This window comes from Gekko japonicus, unplaced genomic scaffold (assembly GCF_001447785.1).
Source record: "Gekko japonicus isolate JY-2015 unplaced genomic scaffold, Gekko_japonicus_V1.1 scaffold1705, whole genome shotgun sequence".
Lineage (NCBI taxonomy): Eukaryota > Metazoa > Chordata > Lepidosauria > Squamata > Gekkonidae > Gekko > Gekko japonicus.
Genome location: NW_015161450.1, coordinates 179,632 through 199,702, shown reverse-complemented (window position 1 = coordinate 199,702; position 20,071 = coordinate 179,632). Strand labels below are relative to the sequence as shown.

The window sequence follows — 20,071 nt, the reverse complement described above, 5'->3', positions numbered from 1 at the left end:
CAGGCTGGATCCAATGCCTGTTTTTCACCAGCAGAAGGGCAGTACCATCAACAGGGGTGGAGAAGTAATTTTTGCTGATTTCCCCTTCCTACCACAGACCCCCTCACATCACACCCAGCACTGTTCTTGCAGATCCCCTGAACACCCCCCCCCCTCCGGGCAGGGCAGTGTTTGGGCAAAGATGCAGTGTGTGTGTGTGTGTGTGTGGGAGTTATTTTCCACAGTTGGAGCTCTTGACCACAATTCTCTGGATATGATCATAGTAGTCTGTCCCATTTGCTGCTGTCATTTGCAACCTTTCATGTCTAAAATTATTCAGTGCAATACATATCCTTGCATAACATTTCGTCTGTAGAGCTGGATGTGTGGAAAACCTTGAGGATGAGGCTCTCGGTCCACCTTTTGAGGGCCAGCAACCAAGATCAGATCAAACGCTGCCTCCCCCGTCAGAGTGCAGAAAGCACCACTGGACCCTCCAGAAGCCAAACACAAGAGCGCCAAGCTTCTTGTAGTGGAAAAGCCAAAGGTAAAGAAGTTGCATGAACTTCATAGCATCCTTGCAAGAAGATGAACCTCTTAAATGTACTGGTCTTCATCCTGATCATTGGTGAGCAGCGACCACCTGTCCGCTTCGTCCCCTAGAAGGTTCTCTGAATGTCCTGGCATTCGCTTGGAGGTCAGGGAAGAAAGAGACACGTGGCTGATCTCGTCCCAAGCACCTGATTTGGGCAAGTCCCGTCTCCTGTCATCCATTCCAATATGGACACTGACTTCGGAAGGAGTCAGCGACTTCATGGAACCCCGAGCTTGTGCTTTGTATCTTTCCACGTCTGGCTTCTTGTAGCTAAGGAAAGCAGACAACACATCAGAACGCTGAAGGTTCATACAAAGACATCTGTACTACAGATACCCAGGCTGCTGTAAGAACATGGCCGGCACAGTGGATTAGGCAATTTAGATGCCCCATTTTTAAGGTCGCTTAAAGGAGGAGCCAGATTTTCAGCAATTCCATCAGTGACACTCTCCCCTCCAGCTGCTTCTGGGGGTCCCCGTCCCCACTCCCAGTAGCATTTCAGGCTGCAGCTGGGGGGGGGGCAGGGGAAGAAGAGGTGAAGAAGTCATGCTCTTCAGGCACAAGTTCTTCTTGCAGAAAGTTTCAGTGGGATCCAAGGACAACATATTAACTGGTAGAGTCACTGGTTGGGATCCTGTAGTAAGTTTCTGTAAATGGAAGGGGAGGGCGATTTTTGCCGATTCCAATTTGCCCCTCGTGTTGTGCGGAGGGCATCCCCCAGTACCAGCATTTCAGGCAGAAGTAAGGAAAGGACAGTGGGGAAGTCCCATTCTACCAACAGAATTCCCCTCTGTCAGAGATTTACTGCAGGATCCAAGGCAGCAGAAAAATCAACTGAAGCGTAGTACGCCCCAACTCGGATGGTTTGGCACTTATGACTCTTTTGGGTAAAAGTAGGCACAAATTCTCTTATGCATACTTAAAATGGCTGTGAGCTGGCTGTGTGGGGTTATGAGGTGCCCTCAGGGATATTATCAACAAGTCCTTTGTTGAGGGACTGTTCCCGGGGGCACTCAAGGAAGCGATGGTCTGCCCTCTCTTGAAAAAACCGTCTTTGGACCCAGCTGAACTGGCTAACTATAGGCAAATTACTTGAGAAAGCGGTGGCGATTCAGTTGCAGAGCTTTATGGATGACACTTCCATGCTAGACCCGTTTCAGTCCGGCTTCCGGCCAGGTCATGGAACGGAGACGGTACTGGTCGCACTCACGGATGACCTCCGGAGGCATCTGGATTGAGGCGGTATGGCGGTGCTGTTGTTATTAGATCTGTTGGTGGCGTTTGACACCATTGACCATCAGCTACTGATCCACCGCCTCACCAACACTGGGATTCAGAGGCTTGCCTTGCAATGGCTTGTCTCCAAGGTTGGGGACAGAGGGTGGCATTAGGGGAGCAGACATCCCAGAGGTACCCACTGGCCTGCAGGGCTCCACAAGGGGCGGTACTGTCCCCGATGTTATTCAACATCTACATGCACCCCCTCGCCTAGATTGCTCAGAGTCATAGGCTAGGGTGCCATCAATACGCAGATGACACCCAGCTATATCTGCTGTTGGGTGATCAGTCCGACTCTACCCCAGATGACCTGGAGCGGGCGCTTTGTGACATGGCGGGCTGGCTTAGACTGAGTCGATTGAAATTGAATCCAACGAAGACAGAGGTCCTGTGCCTGAGTCGGAGTGGACCGGGGGTAGGGATCCCACTCCCGACCTTCGACGGGGCGCCATTGGTGCCAGTGCCGAGGGTTAGGAGTTTGGGAGTTCTCCTGGATGCCCCTTTAAAAATGGCAGCCACTGCCAAGGCAGCCTTTTACCATCTGCAGCTGATTAGACAGTTGGTTCCCTCCCTCGAATGCGATGACCTGGCAACAGTGATTCATGCTATGGTCACCTCGAGATTAGACTACTGCAATGCTCTCTACATGGGGCTGCCCTTGTCTCAGATCCGAAAGCTGCAGCTAGTGCAAAATGCGATGGCCAGGCTGCTGATGGGTCTCTCTATACGAGACCACATCCAACCTGTGCTGAGGACACTGCACTGGCTGCCTATAATGTACCAGATCTGGTTCAAGGTGCTGGTTTTGACCTTTAAAGCCCTATATGGTCAGGGACCTGCCTACTTGAGGGACCGTCTTTCCCCACATATGCCCCAGAGAGCACTGAGGTCAGAAACACAGAGTTGCCTGACTCTTCCTGGCCCGAGAGACGTCAAGTTGGCTGATACTAGAGCCAGGGCCTTTTCAGTGGCGGCTCCACGCTAGTGGAATGAGCTCCCGGATAACATCAGGGCCCTGCGGGACCTTTTACAATTCTGCAGGGCCTGCAAAACGGAGCTCTTCTGTCAGGCTTTCGATTAGGAGCCGCCGCTGATGAATGGGCCACTGGCGAATGCGCCACCGACGAATGCGCTGCCGGAATACATCTCGGCCCGCATGAAACATCGGTTGGTTATTGCCTCTGTTTGTATATTGCACGCCACCATCTTCATCATCGTCATTAGTACTGTTTAGTTACTCAGGCAGTTGTAGTTATACTCTATTGTATTTTAATGCATTTATTGTTTTAGTGTTTTCAATGTTGTTAGCCGCCTTGAGCCAGTTCTGTGGCATGGCGGGATATAAATTGAAATAAAAATAAATAAATAAATGAATGAATGAATGAATGAATGAATGAATGAATGAGAATGCTGGCTGTAGCCCTCACAGTCACGACTTTATGGACAAATCCTTACCATTTTAGCTGCAGAGAAGAGAGCAATACTGATATTGAAGACGCTGCCATGGCTGCTGACCCCATCCATGGTTGCAACACAATTCCAATAGGCATGAAAACTCCTGTAGACAGGGAGGGCAAGCAGTTAAACCAAGCTCCTTCATTTGGGTAAGTGATCTTTGTAAATGACCCCACAGCAAAGACAATCCGGCAGCTAAGTGAATTATCTGGACCATCGTAGCTTACCTGCTGCTATGGGTATCCCAAGGAGGTTGTATATTAAGGCTAGGATTAGATTTAATCGGATTCTTTTCACTGTTCTCTTGGAGAGATGGATACTTGCAACCACATCCATCAAATCATTCTGTGAGGGGGAGGAAAAAAAGAGAGAGAAGAGATTGGATTTATACCCCGCCCTTCACTACCCAAAGGAGTCTCAGAGCGGTTTACAATCCCTTTCCCTTCCCCTTCCCACAACAGACACCCTGTGAGGTAGGTGGGGCTGAGAGAGCTCTTTCGAGGACTGCCCTTGAGAGAACATCTCTGAAAGAACTTATGACTGACCCAAGGTCACACCAGCAGCTGCATGTGGAGGAGTGAGGAATCAAACCTGGTTCTCCCAGATTAGAGTCCATGCTCCTTAAATACTACACCAAACTGGCTCTCACACCAAACGGCTGCACCAAACTGCACTCACACGAATAAGAACGACATCTGCTGCTTCAATGGCGACATCTGTGCCTGTTCCAATAGCAATGCCAACATCAGCTCTCGCCAAAGCCGGGGAGTCGTTGACCCCGTCTCCGACCATGGCAACTTTCTTCCCAGCAACTTGGAGTTCCTGGACCTTGGCTACTTTGTGCGATGGGAGAACCTCAGCAAAGACTTTCCGGATTCCAACCTAGAGGTGGAAAGATATCTTGCGTTAGTGCAAGGAGAATTCATCCATCCTAATGAATTGCTTGCAGTCTTGGTTCCACTGCTGCACAGCAGACCGCAGGAACAGTTACGTGTGTACAAATGCTCCAGAAGGCCTCCTACTTTCACTAAGCCAGAGCCAGGATCATTTCTCGAGCCACCTCCTGGTGCAGCAACCGTGCTGAAAAGGGGCAACAAGCGAGCGGGGCGACCCCCCCAGAGGGCACTTCTGCCCAGCTGCACTTCTGATTGACTCTGCATGGGGGAAAAAAGTGTGCCGGCGGGGAGGTGTGCGCAGGGGATCTTGCGCCCTCCCCGTGCGAGCTTCACGAGGAGCCGGGCTGTTCGTGCGCTGCCGGAAAAGCGGGCAAGTGGCTGCTGGGAAAGCTTGCGGTCCAGAGGGGTGTGTGTGTACTGGGCTGGGCCGGGCACCTGAGCGAGCCCCTCTGCGAGAGAGCCGGGCCGCAGAGCAGTTGCATGGCAGAGGCGGGGGAGCGCGGGAGGTCCCAGCTCCCTTCATTTCTTCCCTCCAGGCTCGTAGCTTTATTGCCAACGCGGGCCGGCATCATTATGTCACTTCCGGGTGATGTGTGTTCGGCGGGCGCACGCTTTGCGCGTTGACCCAAGGTCACACCAGCAGCTGCATGTGGAGGAGTGAGGAATCAAACCTGGTTCTCCCAGATTAGAGTCCATGCTCCTTAAATACTACACCAAACTGGCTCTCACACCAAACGGCTGCACCAAACTGCACTCACACGAATAAGAACGACATCTGCTGCTTCAATGGCGACATCTGTGCCTGTTCCAATAGCAATGCCAACATCAGCTCTCGCCAAAGCCGGGGAGTCGTTGACCCCGTCTCCGACCATGGCAACTTTCTTCCCAGCAACTTGGAGTTCCTGGACCTTGGCTACTTTGTGCGATGGGAGAACCTCAGCAAAGACTTTCCGGATTCCAACCTAGAGGTGGAAAGATATCTTGCGTTAGTGCAAGGAGAATTCATCCATCCTAATGAATTGCTTGCAGTCTTGGTTCCACTGCTGCACAGCAGACCGCAGGAACAGTTACGTGTGTACAAATGCTCCAGAAGGCCTCCTACTTTCACTAAGCCAGAGCCAGGATCATTTCTCTCTTCTCAACATCAGTGTCAATCTTTCTCTCTCACACACTCACATGCATTTTTACTGTTAATATATGAAATTTGCTTCCCCACCCCAACTAAAGGCAGAACTGGTTCCAATTTTCTTTGCTCAGAGAGACAGAGCAGGTCAGTTGATTGAGGCTTTCTGGGCCTTTGAGTCTTGTGAGGGCACTCTCTTTCACAATCTTTTCCTGGGTCGTCTAGGAGCTCCACAAGCTATCCTGTCGGAGACCCCCGATCTAAACAGTAGTCAGCATTCCGATCCTGCAGGCGGACGAAGCCCATGCACGTGCGTCTCTATTTAAGACCATGAGGAGTACCTGAGCTGCAATTGCTTTGGCAGTTTTCCTGTTGTCACCCGTCACAAGCACCACATCCATGCCCATATTTTGCAAGGTGTGCATCGCCAGAGCTGCCTCCTCCTTGACGGAGTCCGCTATCGCAATCATGCCGCAAAGCACACCTGCAGAAGGAGACGACTCCTCTTTATTCAGCAGCTAAAAATCAAGCGCTAATCTAGGCAGCATCCGTCACCAAATCCTGCAGCCTCCCCAAGCAAGCAACAATATATTTAAAATGTACCAAGAAGGATTCTAACCTGCCAGTGTTTACGCTAACACCCAATACCAGCACCCAATCTTAAAAGGCCTTACATGATGCTCAGTGACTGGCAAGTCTACAGGGGGCAAAAAACAGTCATCCAGAATGTGATTTTGACTTGCATACAGAACAGCCCTGTTGATCGAGGGCTGAGAGTGAACCGGCAGCTCACAAAAATGAAAGGCTGGAAAGTGGCAAGTAAGAAACCCTCCCACCCCTCCAGCCTTACCCACTTCTGGCAAGTGTCACCTTTCCTATTTTCTGTTCTTTTCTTTTGTCTCACCCACTTCCGCTACACCGCTTCTCCCACAGGGGAACCCCTTCCTGCCTTCAAACCTCCTTTCTAAGCTCCTGCGATTCCTTGCATAGGAAGGGAGAAGAAAATAGTGTTGGGAGTTTTGCAAGTATCAAACCCACAGTCACGAAAGAGTTAAAACTGTTTGTTTATGTAGGCTAATATTAGTTAGCTAGCATATGGCCAATTAGCTATCATGCACGTGTGCTTCCTGCCAAGGAAGAGGAGGTGTCCTTCATAACGAGGCTAGTTTGACGGCAAAGGATGAGATGGTTAGACAGTGTCATCGATGCAACGAACATGAAACTGAGCAAACTTCAGAGGACGGCGGAAGACAGGAGGGCCTGGCGGGATCTTGTCCATGGGGTCGCGAAGAGTCGGACTCGACTGTGCGACTGAACAACAACAAATAGGCCGATCAACAATTCAGGACAAGGTACATGCTTGTTGTCACGTACACAAGAAGGTGGGGGCTGGGGGGGGGAACATCCTTTCCTTCGTTCTCACTTTCTCACCCAAGAGTCTGAACTAACTCGGGAAGAAGATGGAGTTTAAATAGTTAGAGTGTCTTTGTTATTTTTTCTTCCAAAGGTTACCCTGCCCTTTTATCTTTCAAGTGAAGTTTTTTTTTTCCTGTAAGCTGAACACACTGACTTCAGCTGCTTTATTTTTCCGCTGTGCCTTATGTTGGACTCGGCTAAATTTTTCCAACAAATAGCCAAGATACTCTTCTCCTGAAATCCCAATCCTTCTACGACACTCAAGCCAACAGGAAGGTGCTGGGCACCGCCCAAGTTGGAAACGGCTTGTAGTGTTTAAAGGCCGCTGGAACTGGGTCAGATTTCATTGGCCAGCCCCTGACCATACAGATCTCGCAGCTGTCTCCTCATCCTCTGATCCCCTCAACATGCAACCTAGCTAGACTCTAGTCAGCCACGGAACGTGCAATAAGGTGTTTAAGCATGTCGGCTACCCATTTATAGCCACCAGTATAGCGGTGTGTCCTTTTGTTTCGTGGCCAGTCATTGCTTCATGGACGTCGCTGGAGATGTGCAAGCCATTCCGCCTCATCCACTCCCGATTGCCGATCAATACTGGGTAGGTCTGAGGGACTACCACATCTGTCGGGCACAGAAGTAATCGCGGAGCAGGTTAACGGGAGCTGTCGTTCAAAGGGTGGTAACCGAGCATCGAAGAGGGTTCCAAAAATCACAGAGGAGGGGTTCTGAGAACAATGTGCACGCCTGACCAAAGCTGTGCCATACGTGTATTTTTCGGTAGGCACAGAACTTCCTGCTATGCAGTTACACAGATCAAGAAAGTCTATTTGTTTATTTGCTGCCTTTTAGACCCCGCCTTTCTCCCCGATGGGGACCCCAAGTGGCTTACACCGTTCTCCTCTCCTCCATTTTATTCTCACAACAATCCTGTGGGACAAGTTAGGCTGGCCCAAGGTCACCCATATAAGAGTATCTGGCGGAGGAAGCTTTGACTCTCGAAAGTTTATAACCTGGAGATCTTGTTGGTCTCCTAATGTGGTACTGGACTTAAATCTATCTGTCTGGTGAAATGCCAGCAGGGCTATTTTTGGGCAGGAACGCACAGGAACGGAGTTCCGGCTGGCTCCTGAGTTGGCCACGCCCTGCAGGAGCTCGTTAGCATAATAGGCCACACCCAACAGCAGAAACTCATTCGGATTGGCTATATTAGGGGTGTGTGGCCTAACATGCAAAGGAGTTCCTGCTACAAAAAAGGGCCCTGGGTTTTGACAACAAGCAAGGTAAACAGAATAAGAAGCAAAAGGTGGGCGTGGCTGGATGAGCACACTTCTGGTAACATGGGGATATGGCCTAATATGCTAATGAGCTGTACTATCAGGGGTGTGGCCTAATATGCTAATGGGTTTCTGCTGTTGGGTATGGCTTATTATGCTAATGAGTTCCTGCTGGGCTTTTTCTACAAAAAGAGCCCTGAATGTCAGTATCCTTGAGCCAATAAACCTATCAACATATGTTACATGTTGGAGCCTCATGAGGAATCACGAGGTGGGGGAGGCAATAAATGATTGGGTAATTCCCAAATATTCATTCCCTCCCCTCAACCCAAATTTCCTCATTTCAGAATCCAATATACTTTTAACTGACTTCAGCAGGCCAAGTTCCTATCTGTCTCTGTTTCCAGCCAGACCAGTTCTCATCAGGCTATGCTGGTTTCCCCCCACCCGTGGCTTTTTGTTAAATTTACAAAGTGGTATTATGTTACATGCCCTGACCTGGATGGTCCAGGCTACCTTGATCTCATCAGGTCTCAGAAGCTAAGCAGGGTCGGCCCTGGTTAGCACTTGGATGGGAGACCACCGAGGAAGTCAGAGGTCATGATGCAGAGTCAAGCAATGGCAAACCCCCTCTGAACCTTTTTTGCCTTGAAAACCCCAGGAGGGGTCCCCATAAGTTGGCCGTGACTTGACAGCATTTTCCACCACATTGTTCTGCATATCTGGGGAGGTCTTCAGCCTACTTGGCTGAAACCGCTACCTTGCCTGTGAACGATTTGAGGGTTTTTTGTGACTAGCCAGAGCCCACCCACTTTATTTCTAGGTTTATTATTTATTTAATCCATTTATACCCCGCCTTCCTCCCTTAATGGGGGCCCAAAGCGGCTTACATCATTCTCCTCCATTTTATCCTGACAACAACCCTGTGAGGTAGGCTAGGAGGAGATTTAGTAATCCTTTATTAGTTTTAGCTCTTAGCATAGTTTTTCATTTTAAGGTCTTAGTGGCTTAATAGATTTAGGGCATCTCACAGTGCAATGCTATGTAGAGTTACCCCAGTCTATTGTCTTCCATGAGCTTAGAATGGAGTAACCTGCCATGGGACGCCAGGATTGCACTTTATGTGTGCAAAACGATTTTAGAAGAATTCATTTAGCCCAGGGGTCCCTAGCAATGCTCCCTCTAAGCTGTGGAGTCTTGTGAGCAAAAATTCTACTTTAAATTGCTGGTCCCCTTTGTAGATTTATTCCCTAGCCTTGTTGAACCTGTGGGCATTTTTGGAATTCTGAGACCAGTGAGTGGGGTGCCACAACAAACGATGGCCAAAGACTGGTGATGGGGGTGGGACCCATGAAAAATGGGTGTCGGGGTTCCAATCACAGAACACTGGCGGGGTTCAATGAAACGCTGCAAGGTCCCAAGCCAGGCCTCCTCCTGCAATGGAGGCTGCTGATTGGATGCTCCCAGCAGACACAAAAACGATGCCTCCCGGGCTCTGGGGAAGCACCTCCTACTTCACTGAAGTGGAAGAAAGCTTAAGATTGTTGTGCTGCCCCAGCGGGCACAGTAAGCCATTTGTATTAGTGCAGGAAAATAAGTCCCCGACCTTTAAAGTAACGCATGATTGGAATCATAGTTTACTGGCCCTCCTTATTGGTTATATCGAGATAGCCTTCCTTATTGGTTACAGATAGGTTCCCTTCCGGTTGCTAGGAAGCCCACCCAACTCCTTTATTAGCCTTTTATGACCTGTTGTTTAAAAGTGACTAGCTGCAACGAGATGCACAGGATCATCTCTTTTAATCAAAGCCAACGAGCCGGCCCGTAGTTTTAACATCTGGCCTCTACCACTGTGCTCAGGAAGACCGTTGAGTGGCAAACCGTTTGGCTGAATGGTATTTCCAGCATGCCATCTTATGTACCCAATGTATTCGCACTAGCACTTTATGAGTTTGTTTTACTGTGTTTGAAATTACGTGAATTCATGGTCATTTATAGACCAAGTATGTAAGCCGCCCCGAGCCCGCTCGCGGGGAGGGAGGGGTATAAGTTAAATAATTAAATAAAGAAATAAAGTCATACAAATGGACTCTTACCACTAAAGATGCACTCTGTCATTCAAATCGCAAGTCAACGATCTTTGAATGCAAGAGGAGCCCAATAAAATGATTTGAGTCTAGTAGACTGGAACGGATCACTCACTTGCGACACGGCTCGGTTCCAGCTAGCCTCGGAGCAGGAACAGTTGTCTCTTTGCTTTGAGGAAGAGAGGCTAAGGGGACGAATAGGAGCCAGGAAACAAGCCAGATGACACCCATGGGTAGCGAGGATCACCGATTTAGCCCCCTTCTCAAGCAACTTACAGCTTACCTCCCAGTTCGGAGAGCAGAGTCTGTGAATGCTGGTTTGCAGGAACTCTGTCAGCGTCACCAAGTTGAGGGCTCAGGCTATCCAAATGCTGCTCCGTCTCCCCCAGCATCGCTTCAATGCTACTGACTTTACAGCTTATTCCGCAGCCTGGAACTGACTGGAAGTCCTGACAATACCCCAGGATGTCCGTGCCAAGCTCCTGAAAAATCCACATTGAAAAACTCTCATCTCTTCCCATTCCCCACAACAGGAAAGTTAGTTTAAAAGTCCACAGCATGAACCTTTCAGTGGCTTAACTACAAAATTCCATTTACATTTAGGGTTTAAAGCCAGTTTGTAATTTAAGAGGCAGGGGAGAGGTGAGATCCTTTCTGACCTTTCCAAGAATGTGGAACTCCTTGCAGCTGTTCAAGATGTTCTTGATGCAACAAAAGTCTTTGAATGCTGGAGCTATTTATTGGCATGGTTTTATTGTAAGTTTGAGAAACATCCACCAGCCTCGATGGGCAACATAGGACATTTAAATAGTTCCCCCTCCCATGGCCTTCCCCTCAGCATGAGAGATTATTCCCTTCTAACTCCCTTCCCAGGGCTGGATCTCCACTATACTTCTATCAAACTGTTGTGTCCGCTGACCGCCACCAGAGGTCAGCGAATACCCCAGAGCTTGACTCTGGAGGAACAATGGGACAAGGCTCCTGGTCTCTCCACCGAGGGACCAATGGGATGTTGGCGGGAGATTCAAACCCACCAACGGGACCTAGGGGGTGTCCCCATATGTGTATATAGTTGGCCCATGGGCCGTTTTTCCCTTTGTCTTTGTTGTGTAGCAGTAAGTGTGCAGGATGATACGCGAACCGCAGCGGCCTTGCCATGCGGTTAACCCACTACACAATACAAACACCACCCAAAACAAGGCTGGATCTCCACTATACTTCTATCAAACACCACCCAAAACAGTGACAGATATTATGGGAGAGAAAGCAATGGTGCAGTGCGATGGTGGAGAAGAGCCTTGGGGAATGCAGCCTCCTATCCCCATTTGACTCCGAGCACTCTTCTGGGCCAAGCACAAGTGGATTGTGCGCAGCAACCTGACGAAAGGACATCTCCTGTTTCTCCCTCCATCCATCTGGGAGCATCACTTCAGTGCAAGCACAGGAGGAGAGAGTTCACACCCTACTGAATCGCTACACAGTGAGCTGACAGAACCTCCCAGCATTTGAACAGGTCATCATATCCATTAGGGAAGAAGAGAAACTGCTGTACGGTGTCCTGGCAAGGCAGAGTGTCTCCATAGTTCCGAGTAGGAATGGGCAGCTGTTTTCAAAGTGCCTCTTCAAACGCAGGGCTGGCCCGACCATGAGGCAAACCTAGGTGACTGCCTAGGGCGCCACAGTTCTAGGTGCACCAAAAAAGCCTGCGCTGAAGTACTGCCTTACACCAAGTCAGACTATTTGACTTATCTAGCCTACGGCTGCCAGTGCCAATAACCTGTCCTTTTAGCAGAGGTATAATGGGATGGTTTCTTGCTGTTCTCTCTACTGAATGGGAGGACACCCAAGTTGTCGTTCATCCTGGGCTCCCAAATCCCTTGGGCCGGCCCTCTTCAAGTGACAGGAGTGGCTGTAAAAAGGTGCTGGTCCTTGGATTCATGGCCTGAAGAGGGGGAGGAGGAGGAGAGGGAGAGAAGGAAGTCTTCCCCATTCCTCCTGTCCTTCATCTCTTTGAAGAAGTTGGGTCAGTTGCAGGGACCAGCTTCTTCCTGGAGTCAGATCCCACAGAGTGATCCCAGGGATCTATGAGAGGAGATGGCATGTTTCATCCACCCCTTACTATACTGAGTGTTGCAGGTGAGCTTGTCCCGGAAGCCCAGCAAAGGCTAGGAGATAGGATGCAGCTGCTAAACATGCAAGGGCAGGGCCCCCCCCCCCCATCTGAACTCTGATTAAATGTAGCTCAAGAGGTACCTCTTTGCAGTATCGAGTGACAGCCACCCCTAAGGGATGCTCACTGCTGGCTTCGGCCGTGCCAACAACAGCAAGGATCTTCTTCAGAGAGAGAGTGGCTACCGCATCACCTAACAAGAGGATCCTCATGACTCTGGGGACCCCGTAAGTGATCGTCCCCGTTTTATCAAACATCACAGTATTGACCTGCAAGAAACAGAAAAGCAACAGCCATAATCCTCCGAGGACCCTGAAGCACCTCTGGTCATTGCTATGCATCAGTTTCTGCCTGTTCTGAAAACATGCACTGGCACAAGGTAATGGGTAACCAAAAACAACAATAACACCAGACAGAGAAACCCGACTGTCTTAAAGATAGTTTCAGGCACGGCTTTTTTTCTGGGGGAATGCACCAGAACGGAGTTCCGGAACCTCTTTGACAAAATTCTTTTCAAAATGTTTAAAAGTTTATGAGTTTTTCACTATACAGATTTAAAACTTGATTTCCCTCTTGAGAGTTCTGGCACCTCTCTTTTAAAATAACAATAACAATAACAACAACAACAACAATAATAATGAGGAGGAGGAGGAGGACGACGACCTGGTTTTAGGGGTTATCCATGCTGATCTGCAGTAGAACAGCCAGATTCAAGTCCAGTAGCATCTCAGAGAACACCAAGATGTCCAGGGTATGAGTTTTGGTGAGTCAAAGCCCTCTTTGTCACATACAAGGAAAGGGAGCTTTGACTCTCAAAAGCTTATACCCTGAACATCTTTTTGGTGTCTGATGTGCTACTTGGACCTGAATCTAGATTCTGACTGACTTGGAAGAAGAGGAGGGGACCCATTGAGATGAGGAAAGTGGGGCAGAAGAAGCTGGGTGGAGACCGAACAGTCCCTATGAAAGATGCACATGGTGCTGGGTCCATGGTTCTGACCACCTGATGGCTTCCATCCAGCATCATGGTCTGATGACCACCATCTTGGGAGGCGTAATTCTGTAGGAGTGAGAGGTTCTTATGTGGGAATTAAGAAAGCATGGTGTCACAGGCATGAGCCGGAACCATCACCGGAGAAGCTGACAGGTCAGTGATCTCCCTCTTCAACATGGAACCAAGAATTTGTACTTGCAAACAGGGGTCATTTCCTGCAGGAGCGCACAAGAGCAGAGCTCCGGCAGTAAAGAGCCCAGGGGGCGGGCACATGCAACAAGCCCCACCCCCTGCTTCCAGCAGCCTTCAGTCAGAGCAAGCAGCAGCCAGGTAAGTTGCAGAGCCCCTCCCCCAGCCCCTCCCCTGCCCCCCCCTGGCCCAAAATGGTCCAGTGGCACCTTTAAGACCAGCAAGAAGCAGCCAGGTAAGTTGCAGAGCCCCTCCCCCCACCCCCCCAGCCCAAAACAGTCCAGTGGCACCTTTAAGACCACGTTTTATTCAGGTACAAGCTCTCCCTCCTCTGTGAGGAAAGATCTGCACGTCCCCCTCCCCGCAATAGCTAGCAATCCAAAACAGTCCAGTGGAGCCTCGGTGGTGGGCGTTGCCTTCTGACACACTTCCGGTGATGTCAGGGGCTGAGGCATATGCAAATAAGTTATGCTAATGAGTTATGTTAATGAGCTCCTGCACATCTTTTTCTACAAAATGACCCCTGCTTGCAACAATGCATATTTTGGGGAATATATTATACGAGATGATGTCATCTGCCTTGTGATCTTAAGATAACAGTGATAGGGCATTTAAAAAGGATTACTTGTGGAATCTGTTCTGGAAATTATTTTTTGCCTATTGCCAGCAATGAAGCTCTGAATAGCTGCTAATGGGAAGAAATCAGAACCATCAATATAGAAGTTCTGGATAAAATGGTGGGAAGGTAACAGCGTTCCGTGCGTCTTGGTGTTTAGTCATGCCGGCCACATGACCCCGGAAACGTCTTCAGACAGCGCTGGCTCTTCGGCTTTGAAACGGAGATGAGCACCGCAACCCTAGAGTCGGATTCGACTGGCTTTCGAGCAAGGGAACCTTTACTTTACCTTACTGAGGCTTGAGTGTGAGAGAAGTCTAGAAAGATTTCTGAGTGATGTAAGATGGGCTCAGGTTGTATAGAGGTCTGTGGCAAAACAACAAATTCCAAGCAGCAGAGAAAGATGCAACTCCAGAAACAGAGTGTGAGATAACAGATGTGGGTGGGCCACAGCAGGTGGCACAGCTATTACGGAAGAGCTGGGACCCAAAAACCAAAGCAGTTTCTCCATTATTATCATTTCTTCTTCTTGGATTCTTCAGATATGTTACAGCCTACAGCTCCCAGTGGTCCAGGGATAATAGGGTGGTTTATTCCTGTGGCTTTGAGTTCCAGTGACATGCCAATCCTTCTACAGAATTACTGTAGATTTGTGCAACAGGAAGCAGGCAAGAGAGTTCTCTTAGGCCACAACCTCCCAGTTGACCATGGCTCCCTTTTCCACAGTGCTCCGGGCCCTCCTCTATGCCCTGTTTTTGGCCCTCCAAGGTAAATTAGTTGGCCTCTGTGTCAAACAGGACACTGGACTGGATGGACCACTGGTCTAATCCGGCAGGCTCTAATTTATGTTCTTATGTTGCTGCATAACTGCTGGGCTTGGTATAGGCCTCTGTGATTAGCAGCAAGTTTTCTCATGCAGGGGGATTAAGGGCTCATTGTAGGGTTGCCATTCTCCAGTCGGGGGCAGGGGATTGCCTGGTTTTGCAGGCTCCTACTCGCCGCTGGCCAGCTGACTGATGGGAGGAAATCCCGCCCCCCGCAACAGCAATGTTGCACGACATGCCTACATCACCGACAAGTGACGTAGGCATGTCAGTGATGTTGGTGAGCGACAATCTGGTTTCTGGGCAAAACTATGGTTTGAGGGGGTTTTTACCATAGAGTTTTGCCCCAAAATCAAAGCATTGCCCTCGACATGTCTACGTCACTTCTAGGAGACGTAGGCACAGTGCGTGATGTCACTTCTGGTGACATCTGCATGTTGGGGGCGACACTTCCGGCTCCCGGAACATCGCCCGGCCCCCCCACCAGCATCTCCAGTGGACCTGGCAACCCTAGCTCATCACCTTTTTCAGCCCCAGGTGGGGCTGGAAAGGAAGAGACTGGAAAGAAGTGAACAGCTTTGATAATGGTCTTGGGCTCCCAGCTTGCAAGGAGGAGCTCCGAGGAGACTTGTCTTTACTTTTGCAACTTCTCTTTAGGCTATGGTGTTTTCTACACGGGGACAGCCCTGTGCCCTTCACCTTTAGCGGCTGTGGCTGCCAATACAGTATAGTTTCCCTGCCTTTGTGGCAATGGCTACCACCCCCTCATGTGAGCAGGGCCTTTTCAGTTTCTTTAAAAATCAGCAACTGAATATTATATCATTATAATAACATAACACTCTGTTAGGTTCTCTGAATTCCCAGCTTTCATTATTAAAAAGTCAATGTCTAGGCCCTTCTGTTGTGGAGACAAAAGGGGAAAGGCACAGAGATTTACTTTTTAAAAAGCTGGGAATCCAGTAAACCTGACACACAGATCATTAGATCACCATAATGATATGACAGCATTCAGTTGCTGATTTAAAACACACACACACAAAAGGCCCCCCCCAGTGGTGGGAGAGAAGACAGCTGCTGCAGGATGGGGCAGAGAAAATGGCTGCCCCATGGACAGGACCTGGAAAAGCCAAACTTTCCCACCTACAAGGCAGCCATACATCTAGTCAGATTTGGTAAAGATCATAGAAAAGCCAAGGAAACCCCAGGAGGTGTATGAATGCACCACCATGATATGGGGAAATAGCAAAAAAAAAGGTCAAAGGGTGGGGTTTCCCCACTTTCAGGCCCCACCTCTCCGCCACTGGCCAGCAGGGATGAATTACGACCCCCCAACAGAGAGAAATATCAGAAATTAACACAACATGTCTACGTGACCCAGAAGTGATGTAAGCATGTCGGGCACGTTGCTTTGGTTTTAGGGCAAAACTCTATGGTAGAAGCTAATTCTACCATAACAGTTTTTGTGCAAATGGCAGAGTGTTGCCCCCCTCCCACCTGCCTATGTCACTTCCGGGTCATGTAGGCACACTGTGTTAATTTTCGGTGTTCCTCCCTGCTCCTGGTAAGTGTACCCCCCCATTCTCCCTGGCAACTCTGAGGGACCTGGCAACCTTCTGTATGGAAACTGCCAAAAGGAGGAGGAGGAGGAGGTAAACCAGGGCTGCCTCCTGCACTGTTCTATCCGGTGAAGAAAGAAAATGGAGTGGAGTGGAGTAGGGGGGCCCTTCAAGGGGACTTCAGTTAGGGTTGCCAGCTCTGGGTTGGGAAATACCTGGAGATTTTGGGAGTGGAGCCTGAGGACAGCAGGGCTTGGGGCTGAGAGGGACTTCAATGGGGTATAATGCCCCAGAGTCCTCCTTCCAAAGCAGCCATTTTCTCCAGGTGAACTGATCTCTGTCACCTGGAGATCAGTTCTAATAGTGGGAAGATCTCCAGCTACCACCTGGAGGTTGGCAACCATAACTTCAGTGCCTCAAAAACCCACTCATTCACAGACTAGGCCTAGGAGAAAGGACGTGTAGATCATCTCACTCAGAACCCAGACCTAAACTACAATCCCTCACAGTAAAGAAAGAAAAAAAAACCAGGAATAAAATCTCTGAGGAGTTCGATAACAGTTTGATAAGAGCAGTGCCTCCTGCCCCAAAGCCATGGCTGACAGCAGCATCCCAGAAATACTCTTTGTGGAGGACCTCTGCTTCCTATCAGTGTAGTCAAAACCGAAATTAAGAAATGCATGTGTGACCTAAAAAAACCTATTGAGTCCCAGGCTGGGAACTTAATAGCCGCCCCCCTAGGCACAGATGAGCAGCGACAATATTAACCTTGTGTGCCATTTCCAGAGGCTTCCCACCTTTGATGAGAATACCATTCTGCGCAGCGACTCCGGTGCCCACCATCACAGCGGTCGGGGTCGCCAGCCCCAGGGAGCAGGGGCAGGCAATGCACAGGACTGTGATGGAGGTCTGGAAGGCAAACCGCACGATGACTTCTGCTTTTGAAATGTGTTTACTGTAATGCTGGAAGGGAAAGGAAAGAAAAAATCGGTTTTGCTTGCCAAGGAAACCTAGCAGCCTTAAAAGACAGTAAAGCAGAGGTGTCAAACTCATTTGTTACGAGGGCCGGATCTGACATAAATGTTACTTTGTGTGTGCCATAAAATGCAATGCCAGGTACTGGAAAGATAACCTTTATAAAGGATACAGGTAAACCCAATTAACAATATTATTTTTTACTCAAAATACAAACAAATAATTTATATCCTGCCTGTACCCCCAACCTGCCAGCTTGTTATCAGAACTGTTGCTTAGGCTGGCAGAAGTGATTAACTTGCAGCAGCTGAGAACTGTCATCTAAAGTGGTTGACAGTTTGCATTAGAGATCTATCCTGATAACAGCTTTTTACTGGCTAAATGGCTTTTCTTTCTGCATCACCAGAAAAAATTTGCCCCACAAGCCACAAAATCCTGGCTTACAGGCCTACAGGTTAGTCTGAGAGAGATTGACTGGCCCACGGTCACCCTATGAGCTTCCATGGTGAAGTAGGGATTTGAATTCAGGGCCTCCCAGATCTTAGCTAGACGTTCTAGGCGCCACACCATAGTGGCTCTATCAACGCAGTACTTACAGGAAAGTATTTCAGCACGATATTGAAGTCTACAAATCCAATCACAATCCATGCTATCAGTGTTGTGGTAGAAATTATGATGATAAACGGGACAAAGTACCCGCTAAATTTGTCAGCCAGTTGCTGGATAGGTGCCTATAAAAATTCAGAAAAGTAGATATTTATACTTGCGCATAAGAATACAAAGGGAGACATATGAACTCCTGTTTCAAAGCCTTCCTTCACAAATCTGACTGGTCTACAACATGCCGGTCCCCAGCTCATATTTCCCCACAGAGAAACCTCTCCCACCAAATCTGCTCACTGGCCCTTGCCAATTAGTCAAAGGTGCAAGCCAAACCAAACTTAATCTACCTCAGTCTTGTAGACATTTTTTTGTACAATAACAGGAACACACCGTGGAAAACACAAATTACTTAAAGACAGATTACACTCATGCACTGCTTAAAGGCATATGGCTTCAATACAGTCTATAGGAATATAATGCATAGAGACTGAAATATAAATTCTACAGTATGACCCACATACACTTATAATGACTGTCAAAGCACAATGGCTTTAAGACAAATTACACATACATATATATACAAAGAAAACCTCCCCAGAGCAGGACCAATACAGCGGCTATGTACAGTCCTTGAGCCCATCTGTTATTTTCTTAATGCTTTTTGTTTCCTATATGTAGTGTATCCAGCCCTGACAGGGCCGGGCATGTCTGGACTTGTCCAGGGACAAGTCCTCAAGCTTTGCGCCTAAAGACAATGGGTCAGTAGGATCCTAGCCCGGCCCAATCAGAGGGCTAGGTCCCAGACCGTGAGGCCAATAGGCCTCTCGGTTACTGTAAATAGCCTATTGGGAAGTGGGGTGTGTGTTATGGTGATGGGTTCTGAGGGATATAAGCTGGCCTGTGAGCCGGCCAAGGTGTCTTGTTCCTCACTGAATAAAGTATGCTTTGCTGAAATCACTCTCCGTCTGCATACTTTTCACTATAGCTTTCAGGTCTTGACCACCACTGCAGAGAGGCCTCTCTTTGTGTATTTCAGTCTCTATGCATTATATAGGGTTGCCAGCCTCCAGGTGGGGCCTGGGGATCTCCTGCTTTTACCACTGATCCCCAGCCGACAGATATCAGCTCCCCTGGAGAAAATGGCTGCTTTGAAGGGTGGACTCTATGGCATTGTACTATGCTGAGGCCCCTCCCCTCCCCAAACCCCACCCTCTCCTGGCTCCACCCCCAAAGTCTCCAGGTATTTTCCAACCCAGACTTGGCAACCCTAGCATTATATTCCTATAGATTGTACTGAAGCCATATGCCTTTAAGCAGTACATGAGTGTAATCTGTCTTTAAGTAATTTGTGTTTTCCACAGTGTATTCCTGTTATTGCACTAAGTATCTCTATGGTCCCTCTGTATTCAGTATTCAATTTGTTCAAGCAGCAGTGTGCCAGTCAAGGACAGGGAGAAGAACGCTTTAGCCTTGCCCCTGACTACAGTCCCAGGTGCTTTTCTCCTCAGCTCAGGCCTTAATGTCTGAAGCAAGCTCAGTGTCAGTGAGGGAGGGGGGAAGGGAGTCTGCTGGGTGAAGACCTTACTGTCCAGGAATGTTCGCTTTCTCTTCGCACATGGCCCTTATCTAGTTTCCTGACCTTGAAGCTTCGCTCTATCTCCTTCCCTGGGAACCTGTAGTCCTTCCTTTGCGCATGCAAAACTAGCACCTCTGATTGGCTTAACTCCATCAGAAGACCCCGCTTTGAATGTAGTATATCCTTTTCCCCTCCCGCCTGGTGGGTTACCTTTTGCACAGAATGTACGTACAGATGCCCTCATACTACTGAACTCAATAAGTTTGATCCTTCTAGGGAATGTCGTTGAGTCTGAGTGCTGTGGGACTCTGACACTCAGTTGGATAAAAGTACAAGGAGACAGGAAGCAGGTATGAGAAAAGTTCAGCTTCCCCTTTGGCTTTAGGTGTGCCTGGCACGGACCGGGGTTAAAGTATCATTTCTAGCTTGGCTCTGAGGCAACTGTCGTATTATATCCGATGAAGC

At 48.8% G+C, this 20,071-nt stretch overlaps 1 protein-coding gene across 1 annotated transcript in view; it reads right to left on the bottom strand.

The window, feature by feature from the left end:
* Positions 1–576: 576 nt before the first annotated feature.
* Positions 577–20,071, bottom strand: part of ATP7B (ATPase, Cu++ transporting, beta polypeptide) — a 46,702-nt gene continuing 27,207 nt past the window's right edge. The window contains 10 exon segments of the mRNA XM_015429051.1: positions 577–844; positions 3,308–3,410; positions 3,535–3,652; positions 4,962–5,165; positions 5,668–5,810; positions 7,205–7,354; positions 10,387–10,585; positions 12,357–12,542; positions 17,221–17,415; positions 18,024–18,158. Coding sequence (XP_015284537.1) covers positions 577–844; positions 3,308–3,410; positions 3,535–3,652; positions 4,962–5,165; positions 5,668–5,810; positions 7,205–7,354; positions 10,387–10,585; positions 12,357–12,542; positions 17,221–17,415; positions 18,024–18,158 — 1,701 coding nt within the window.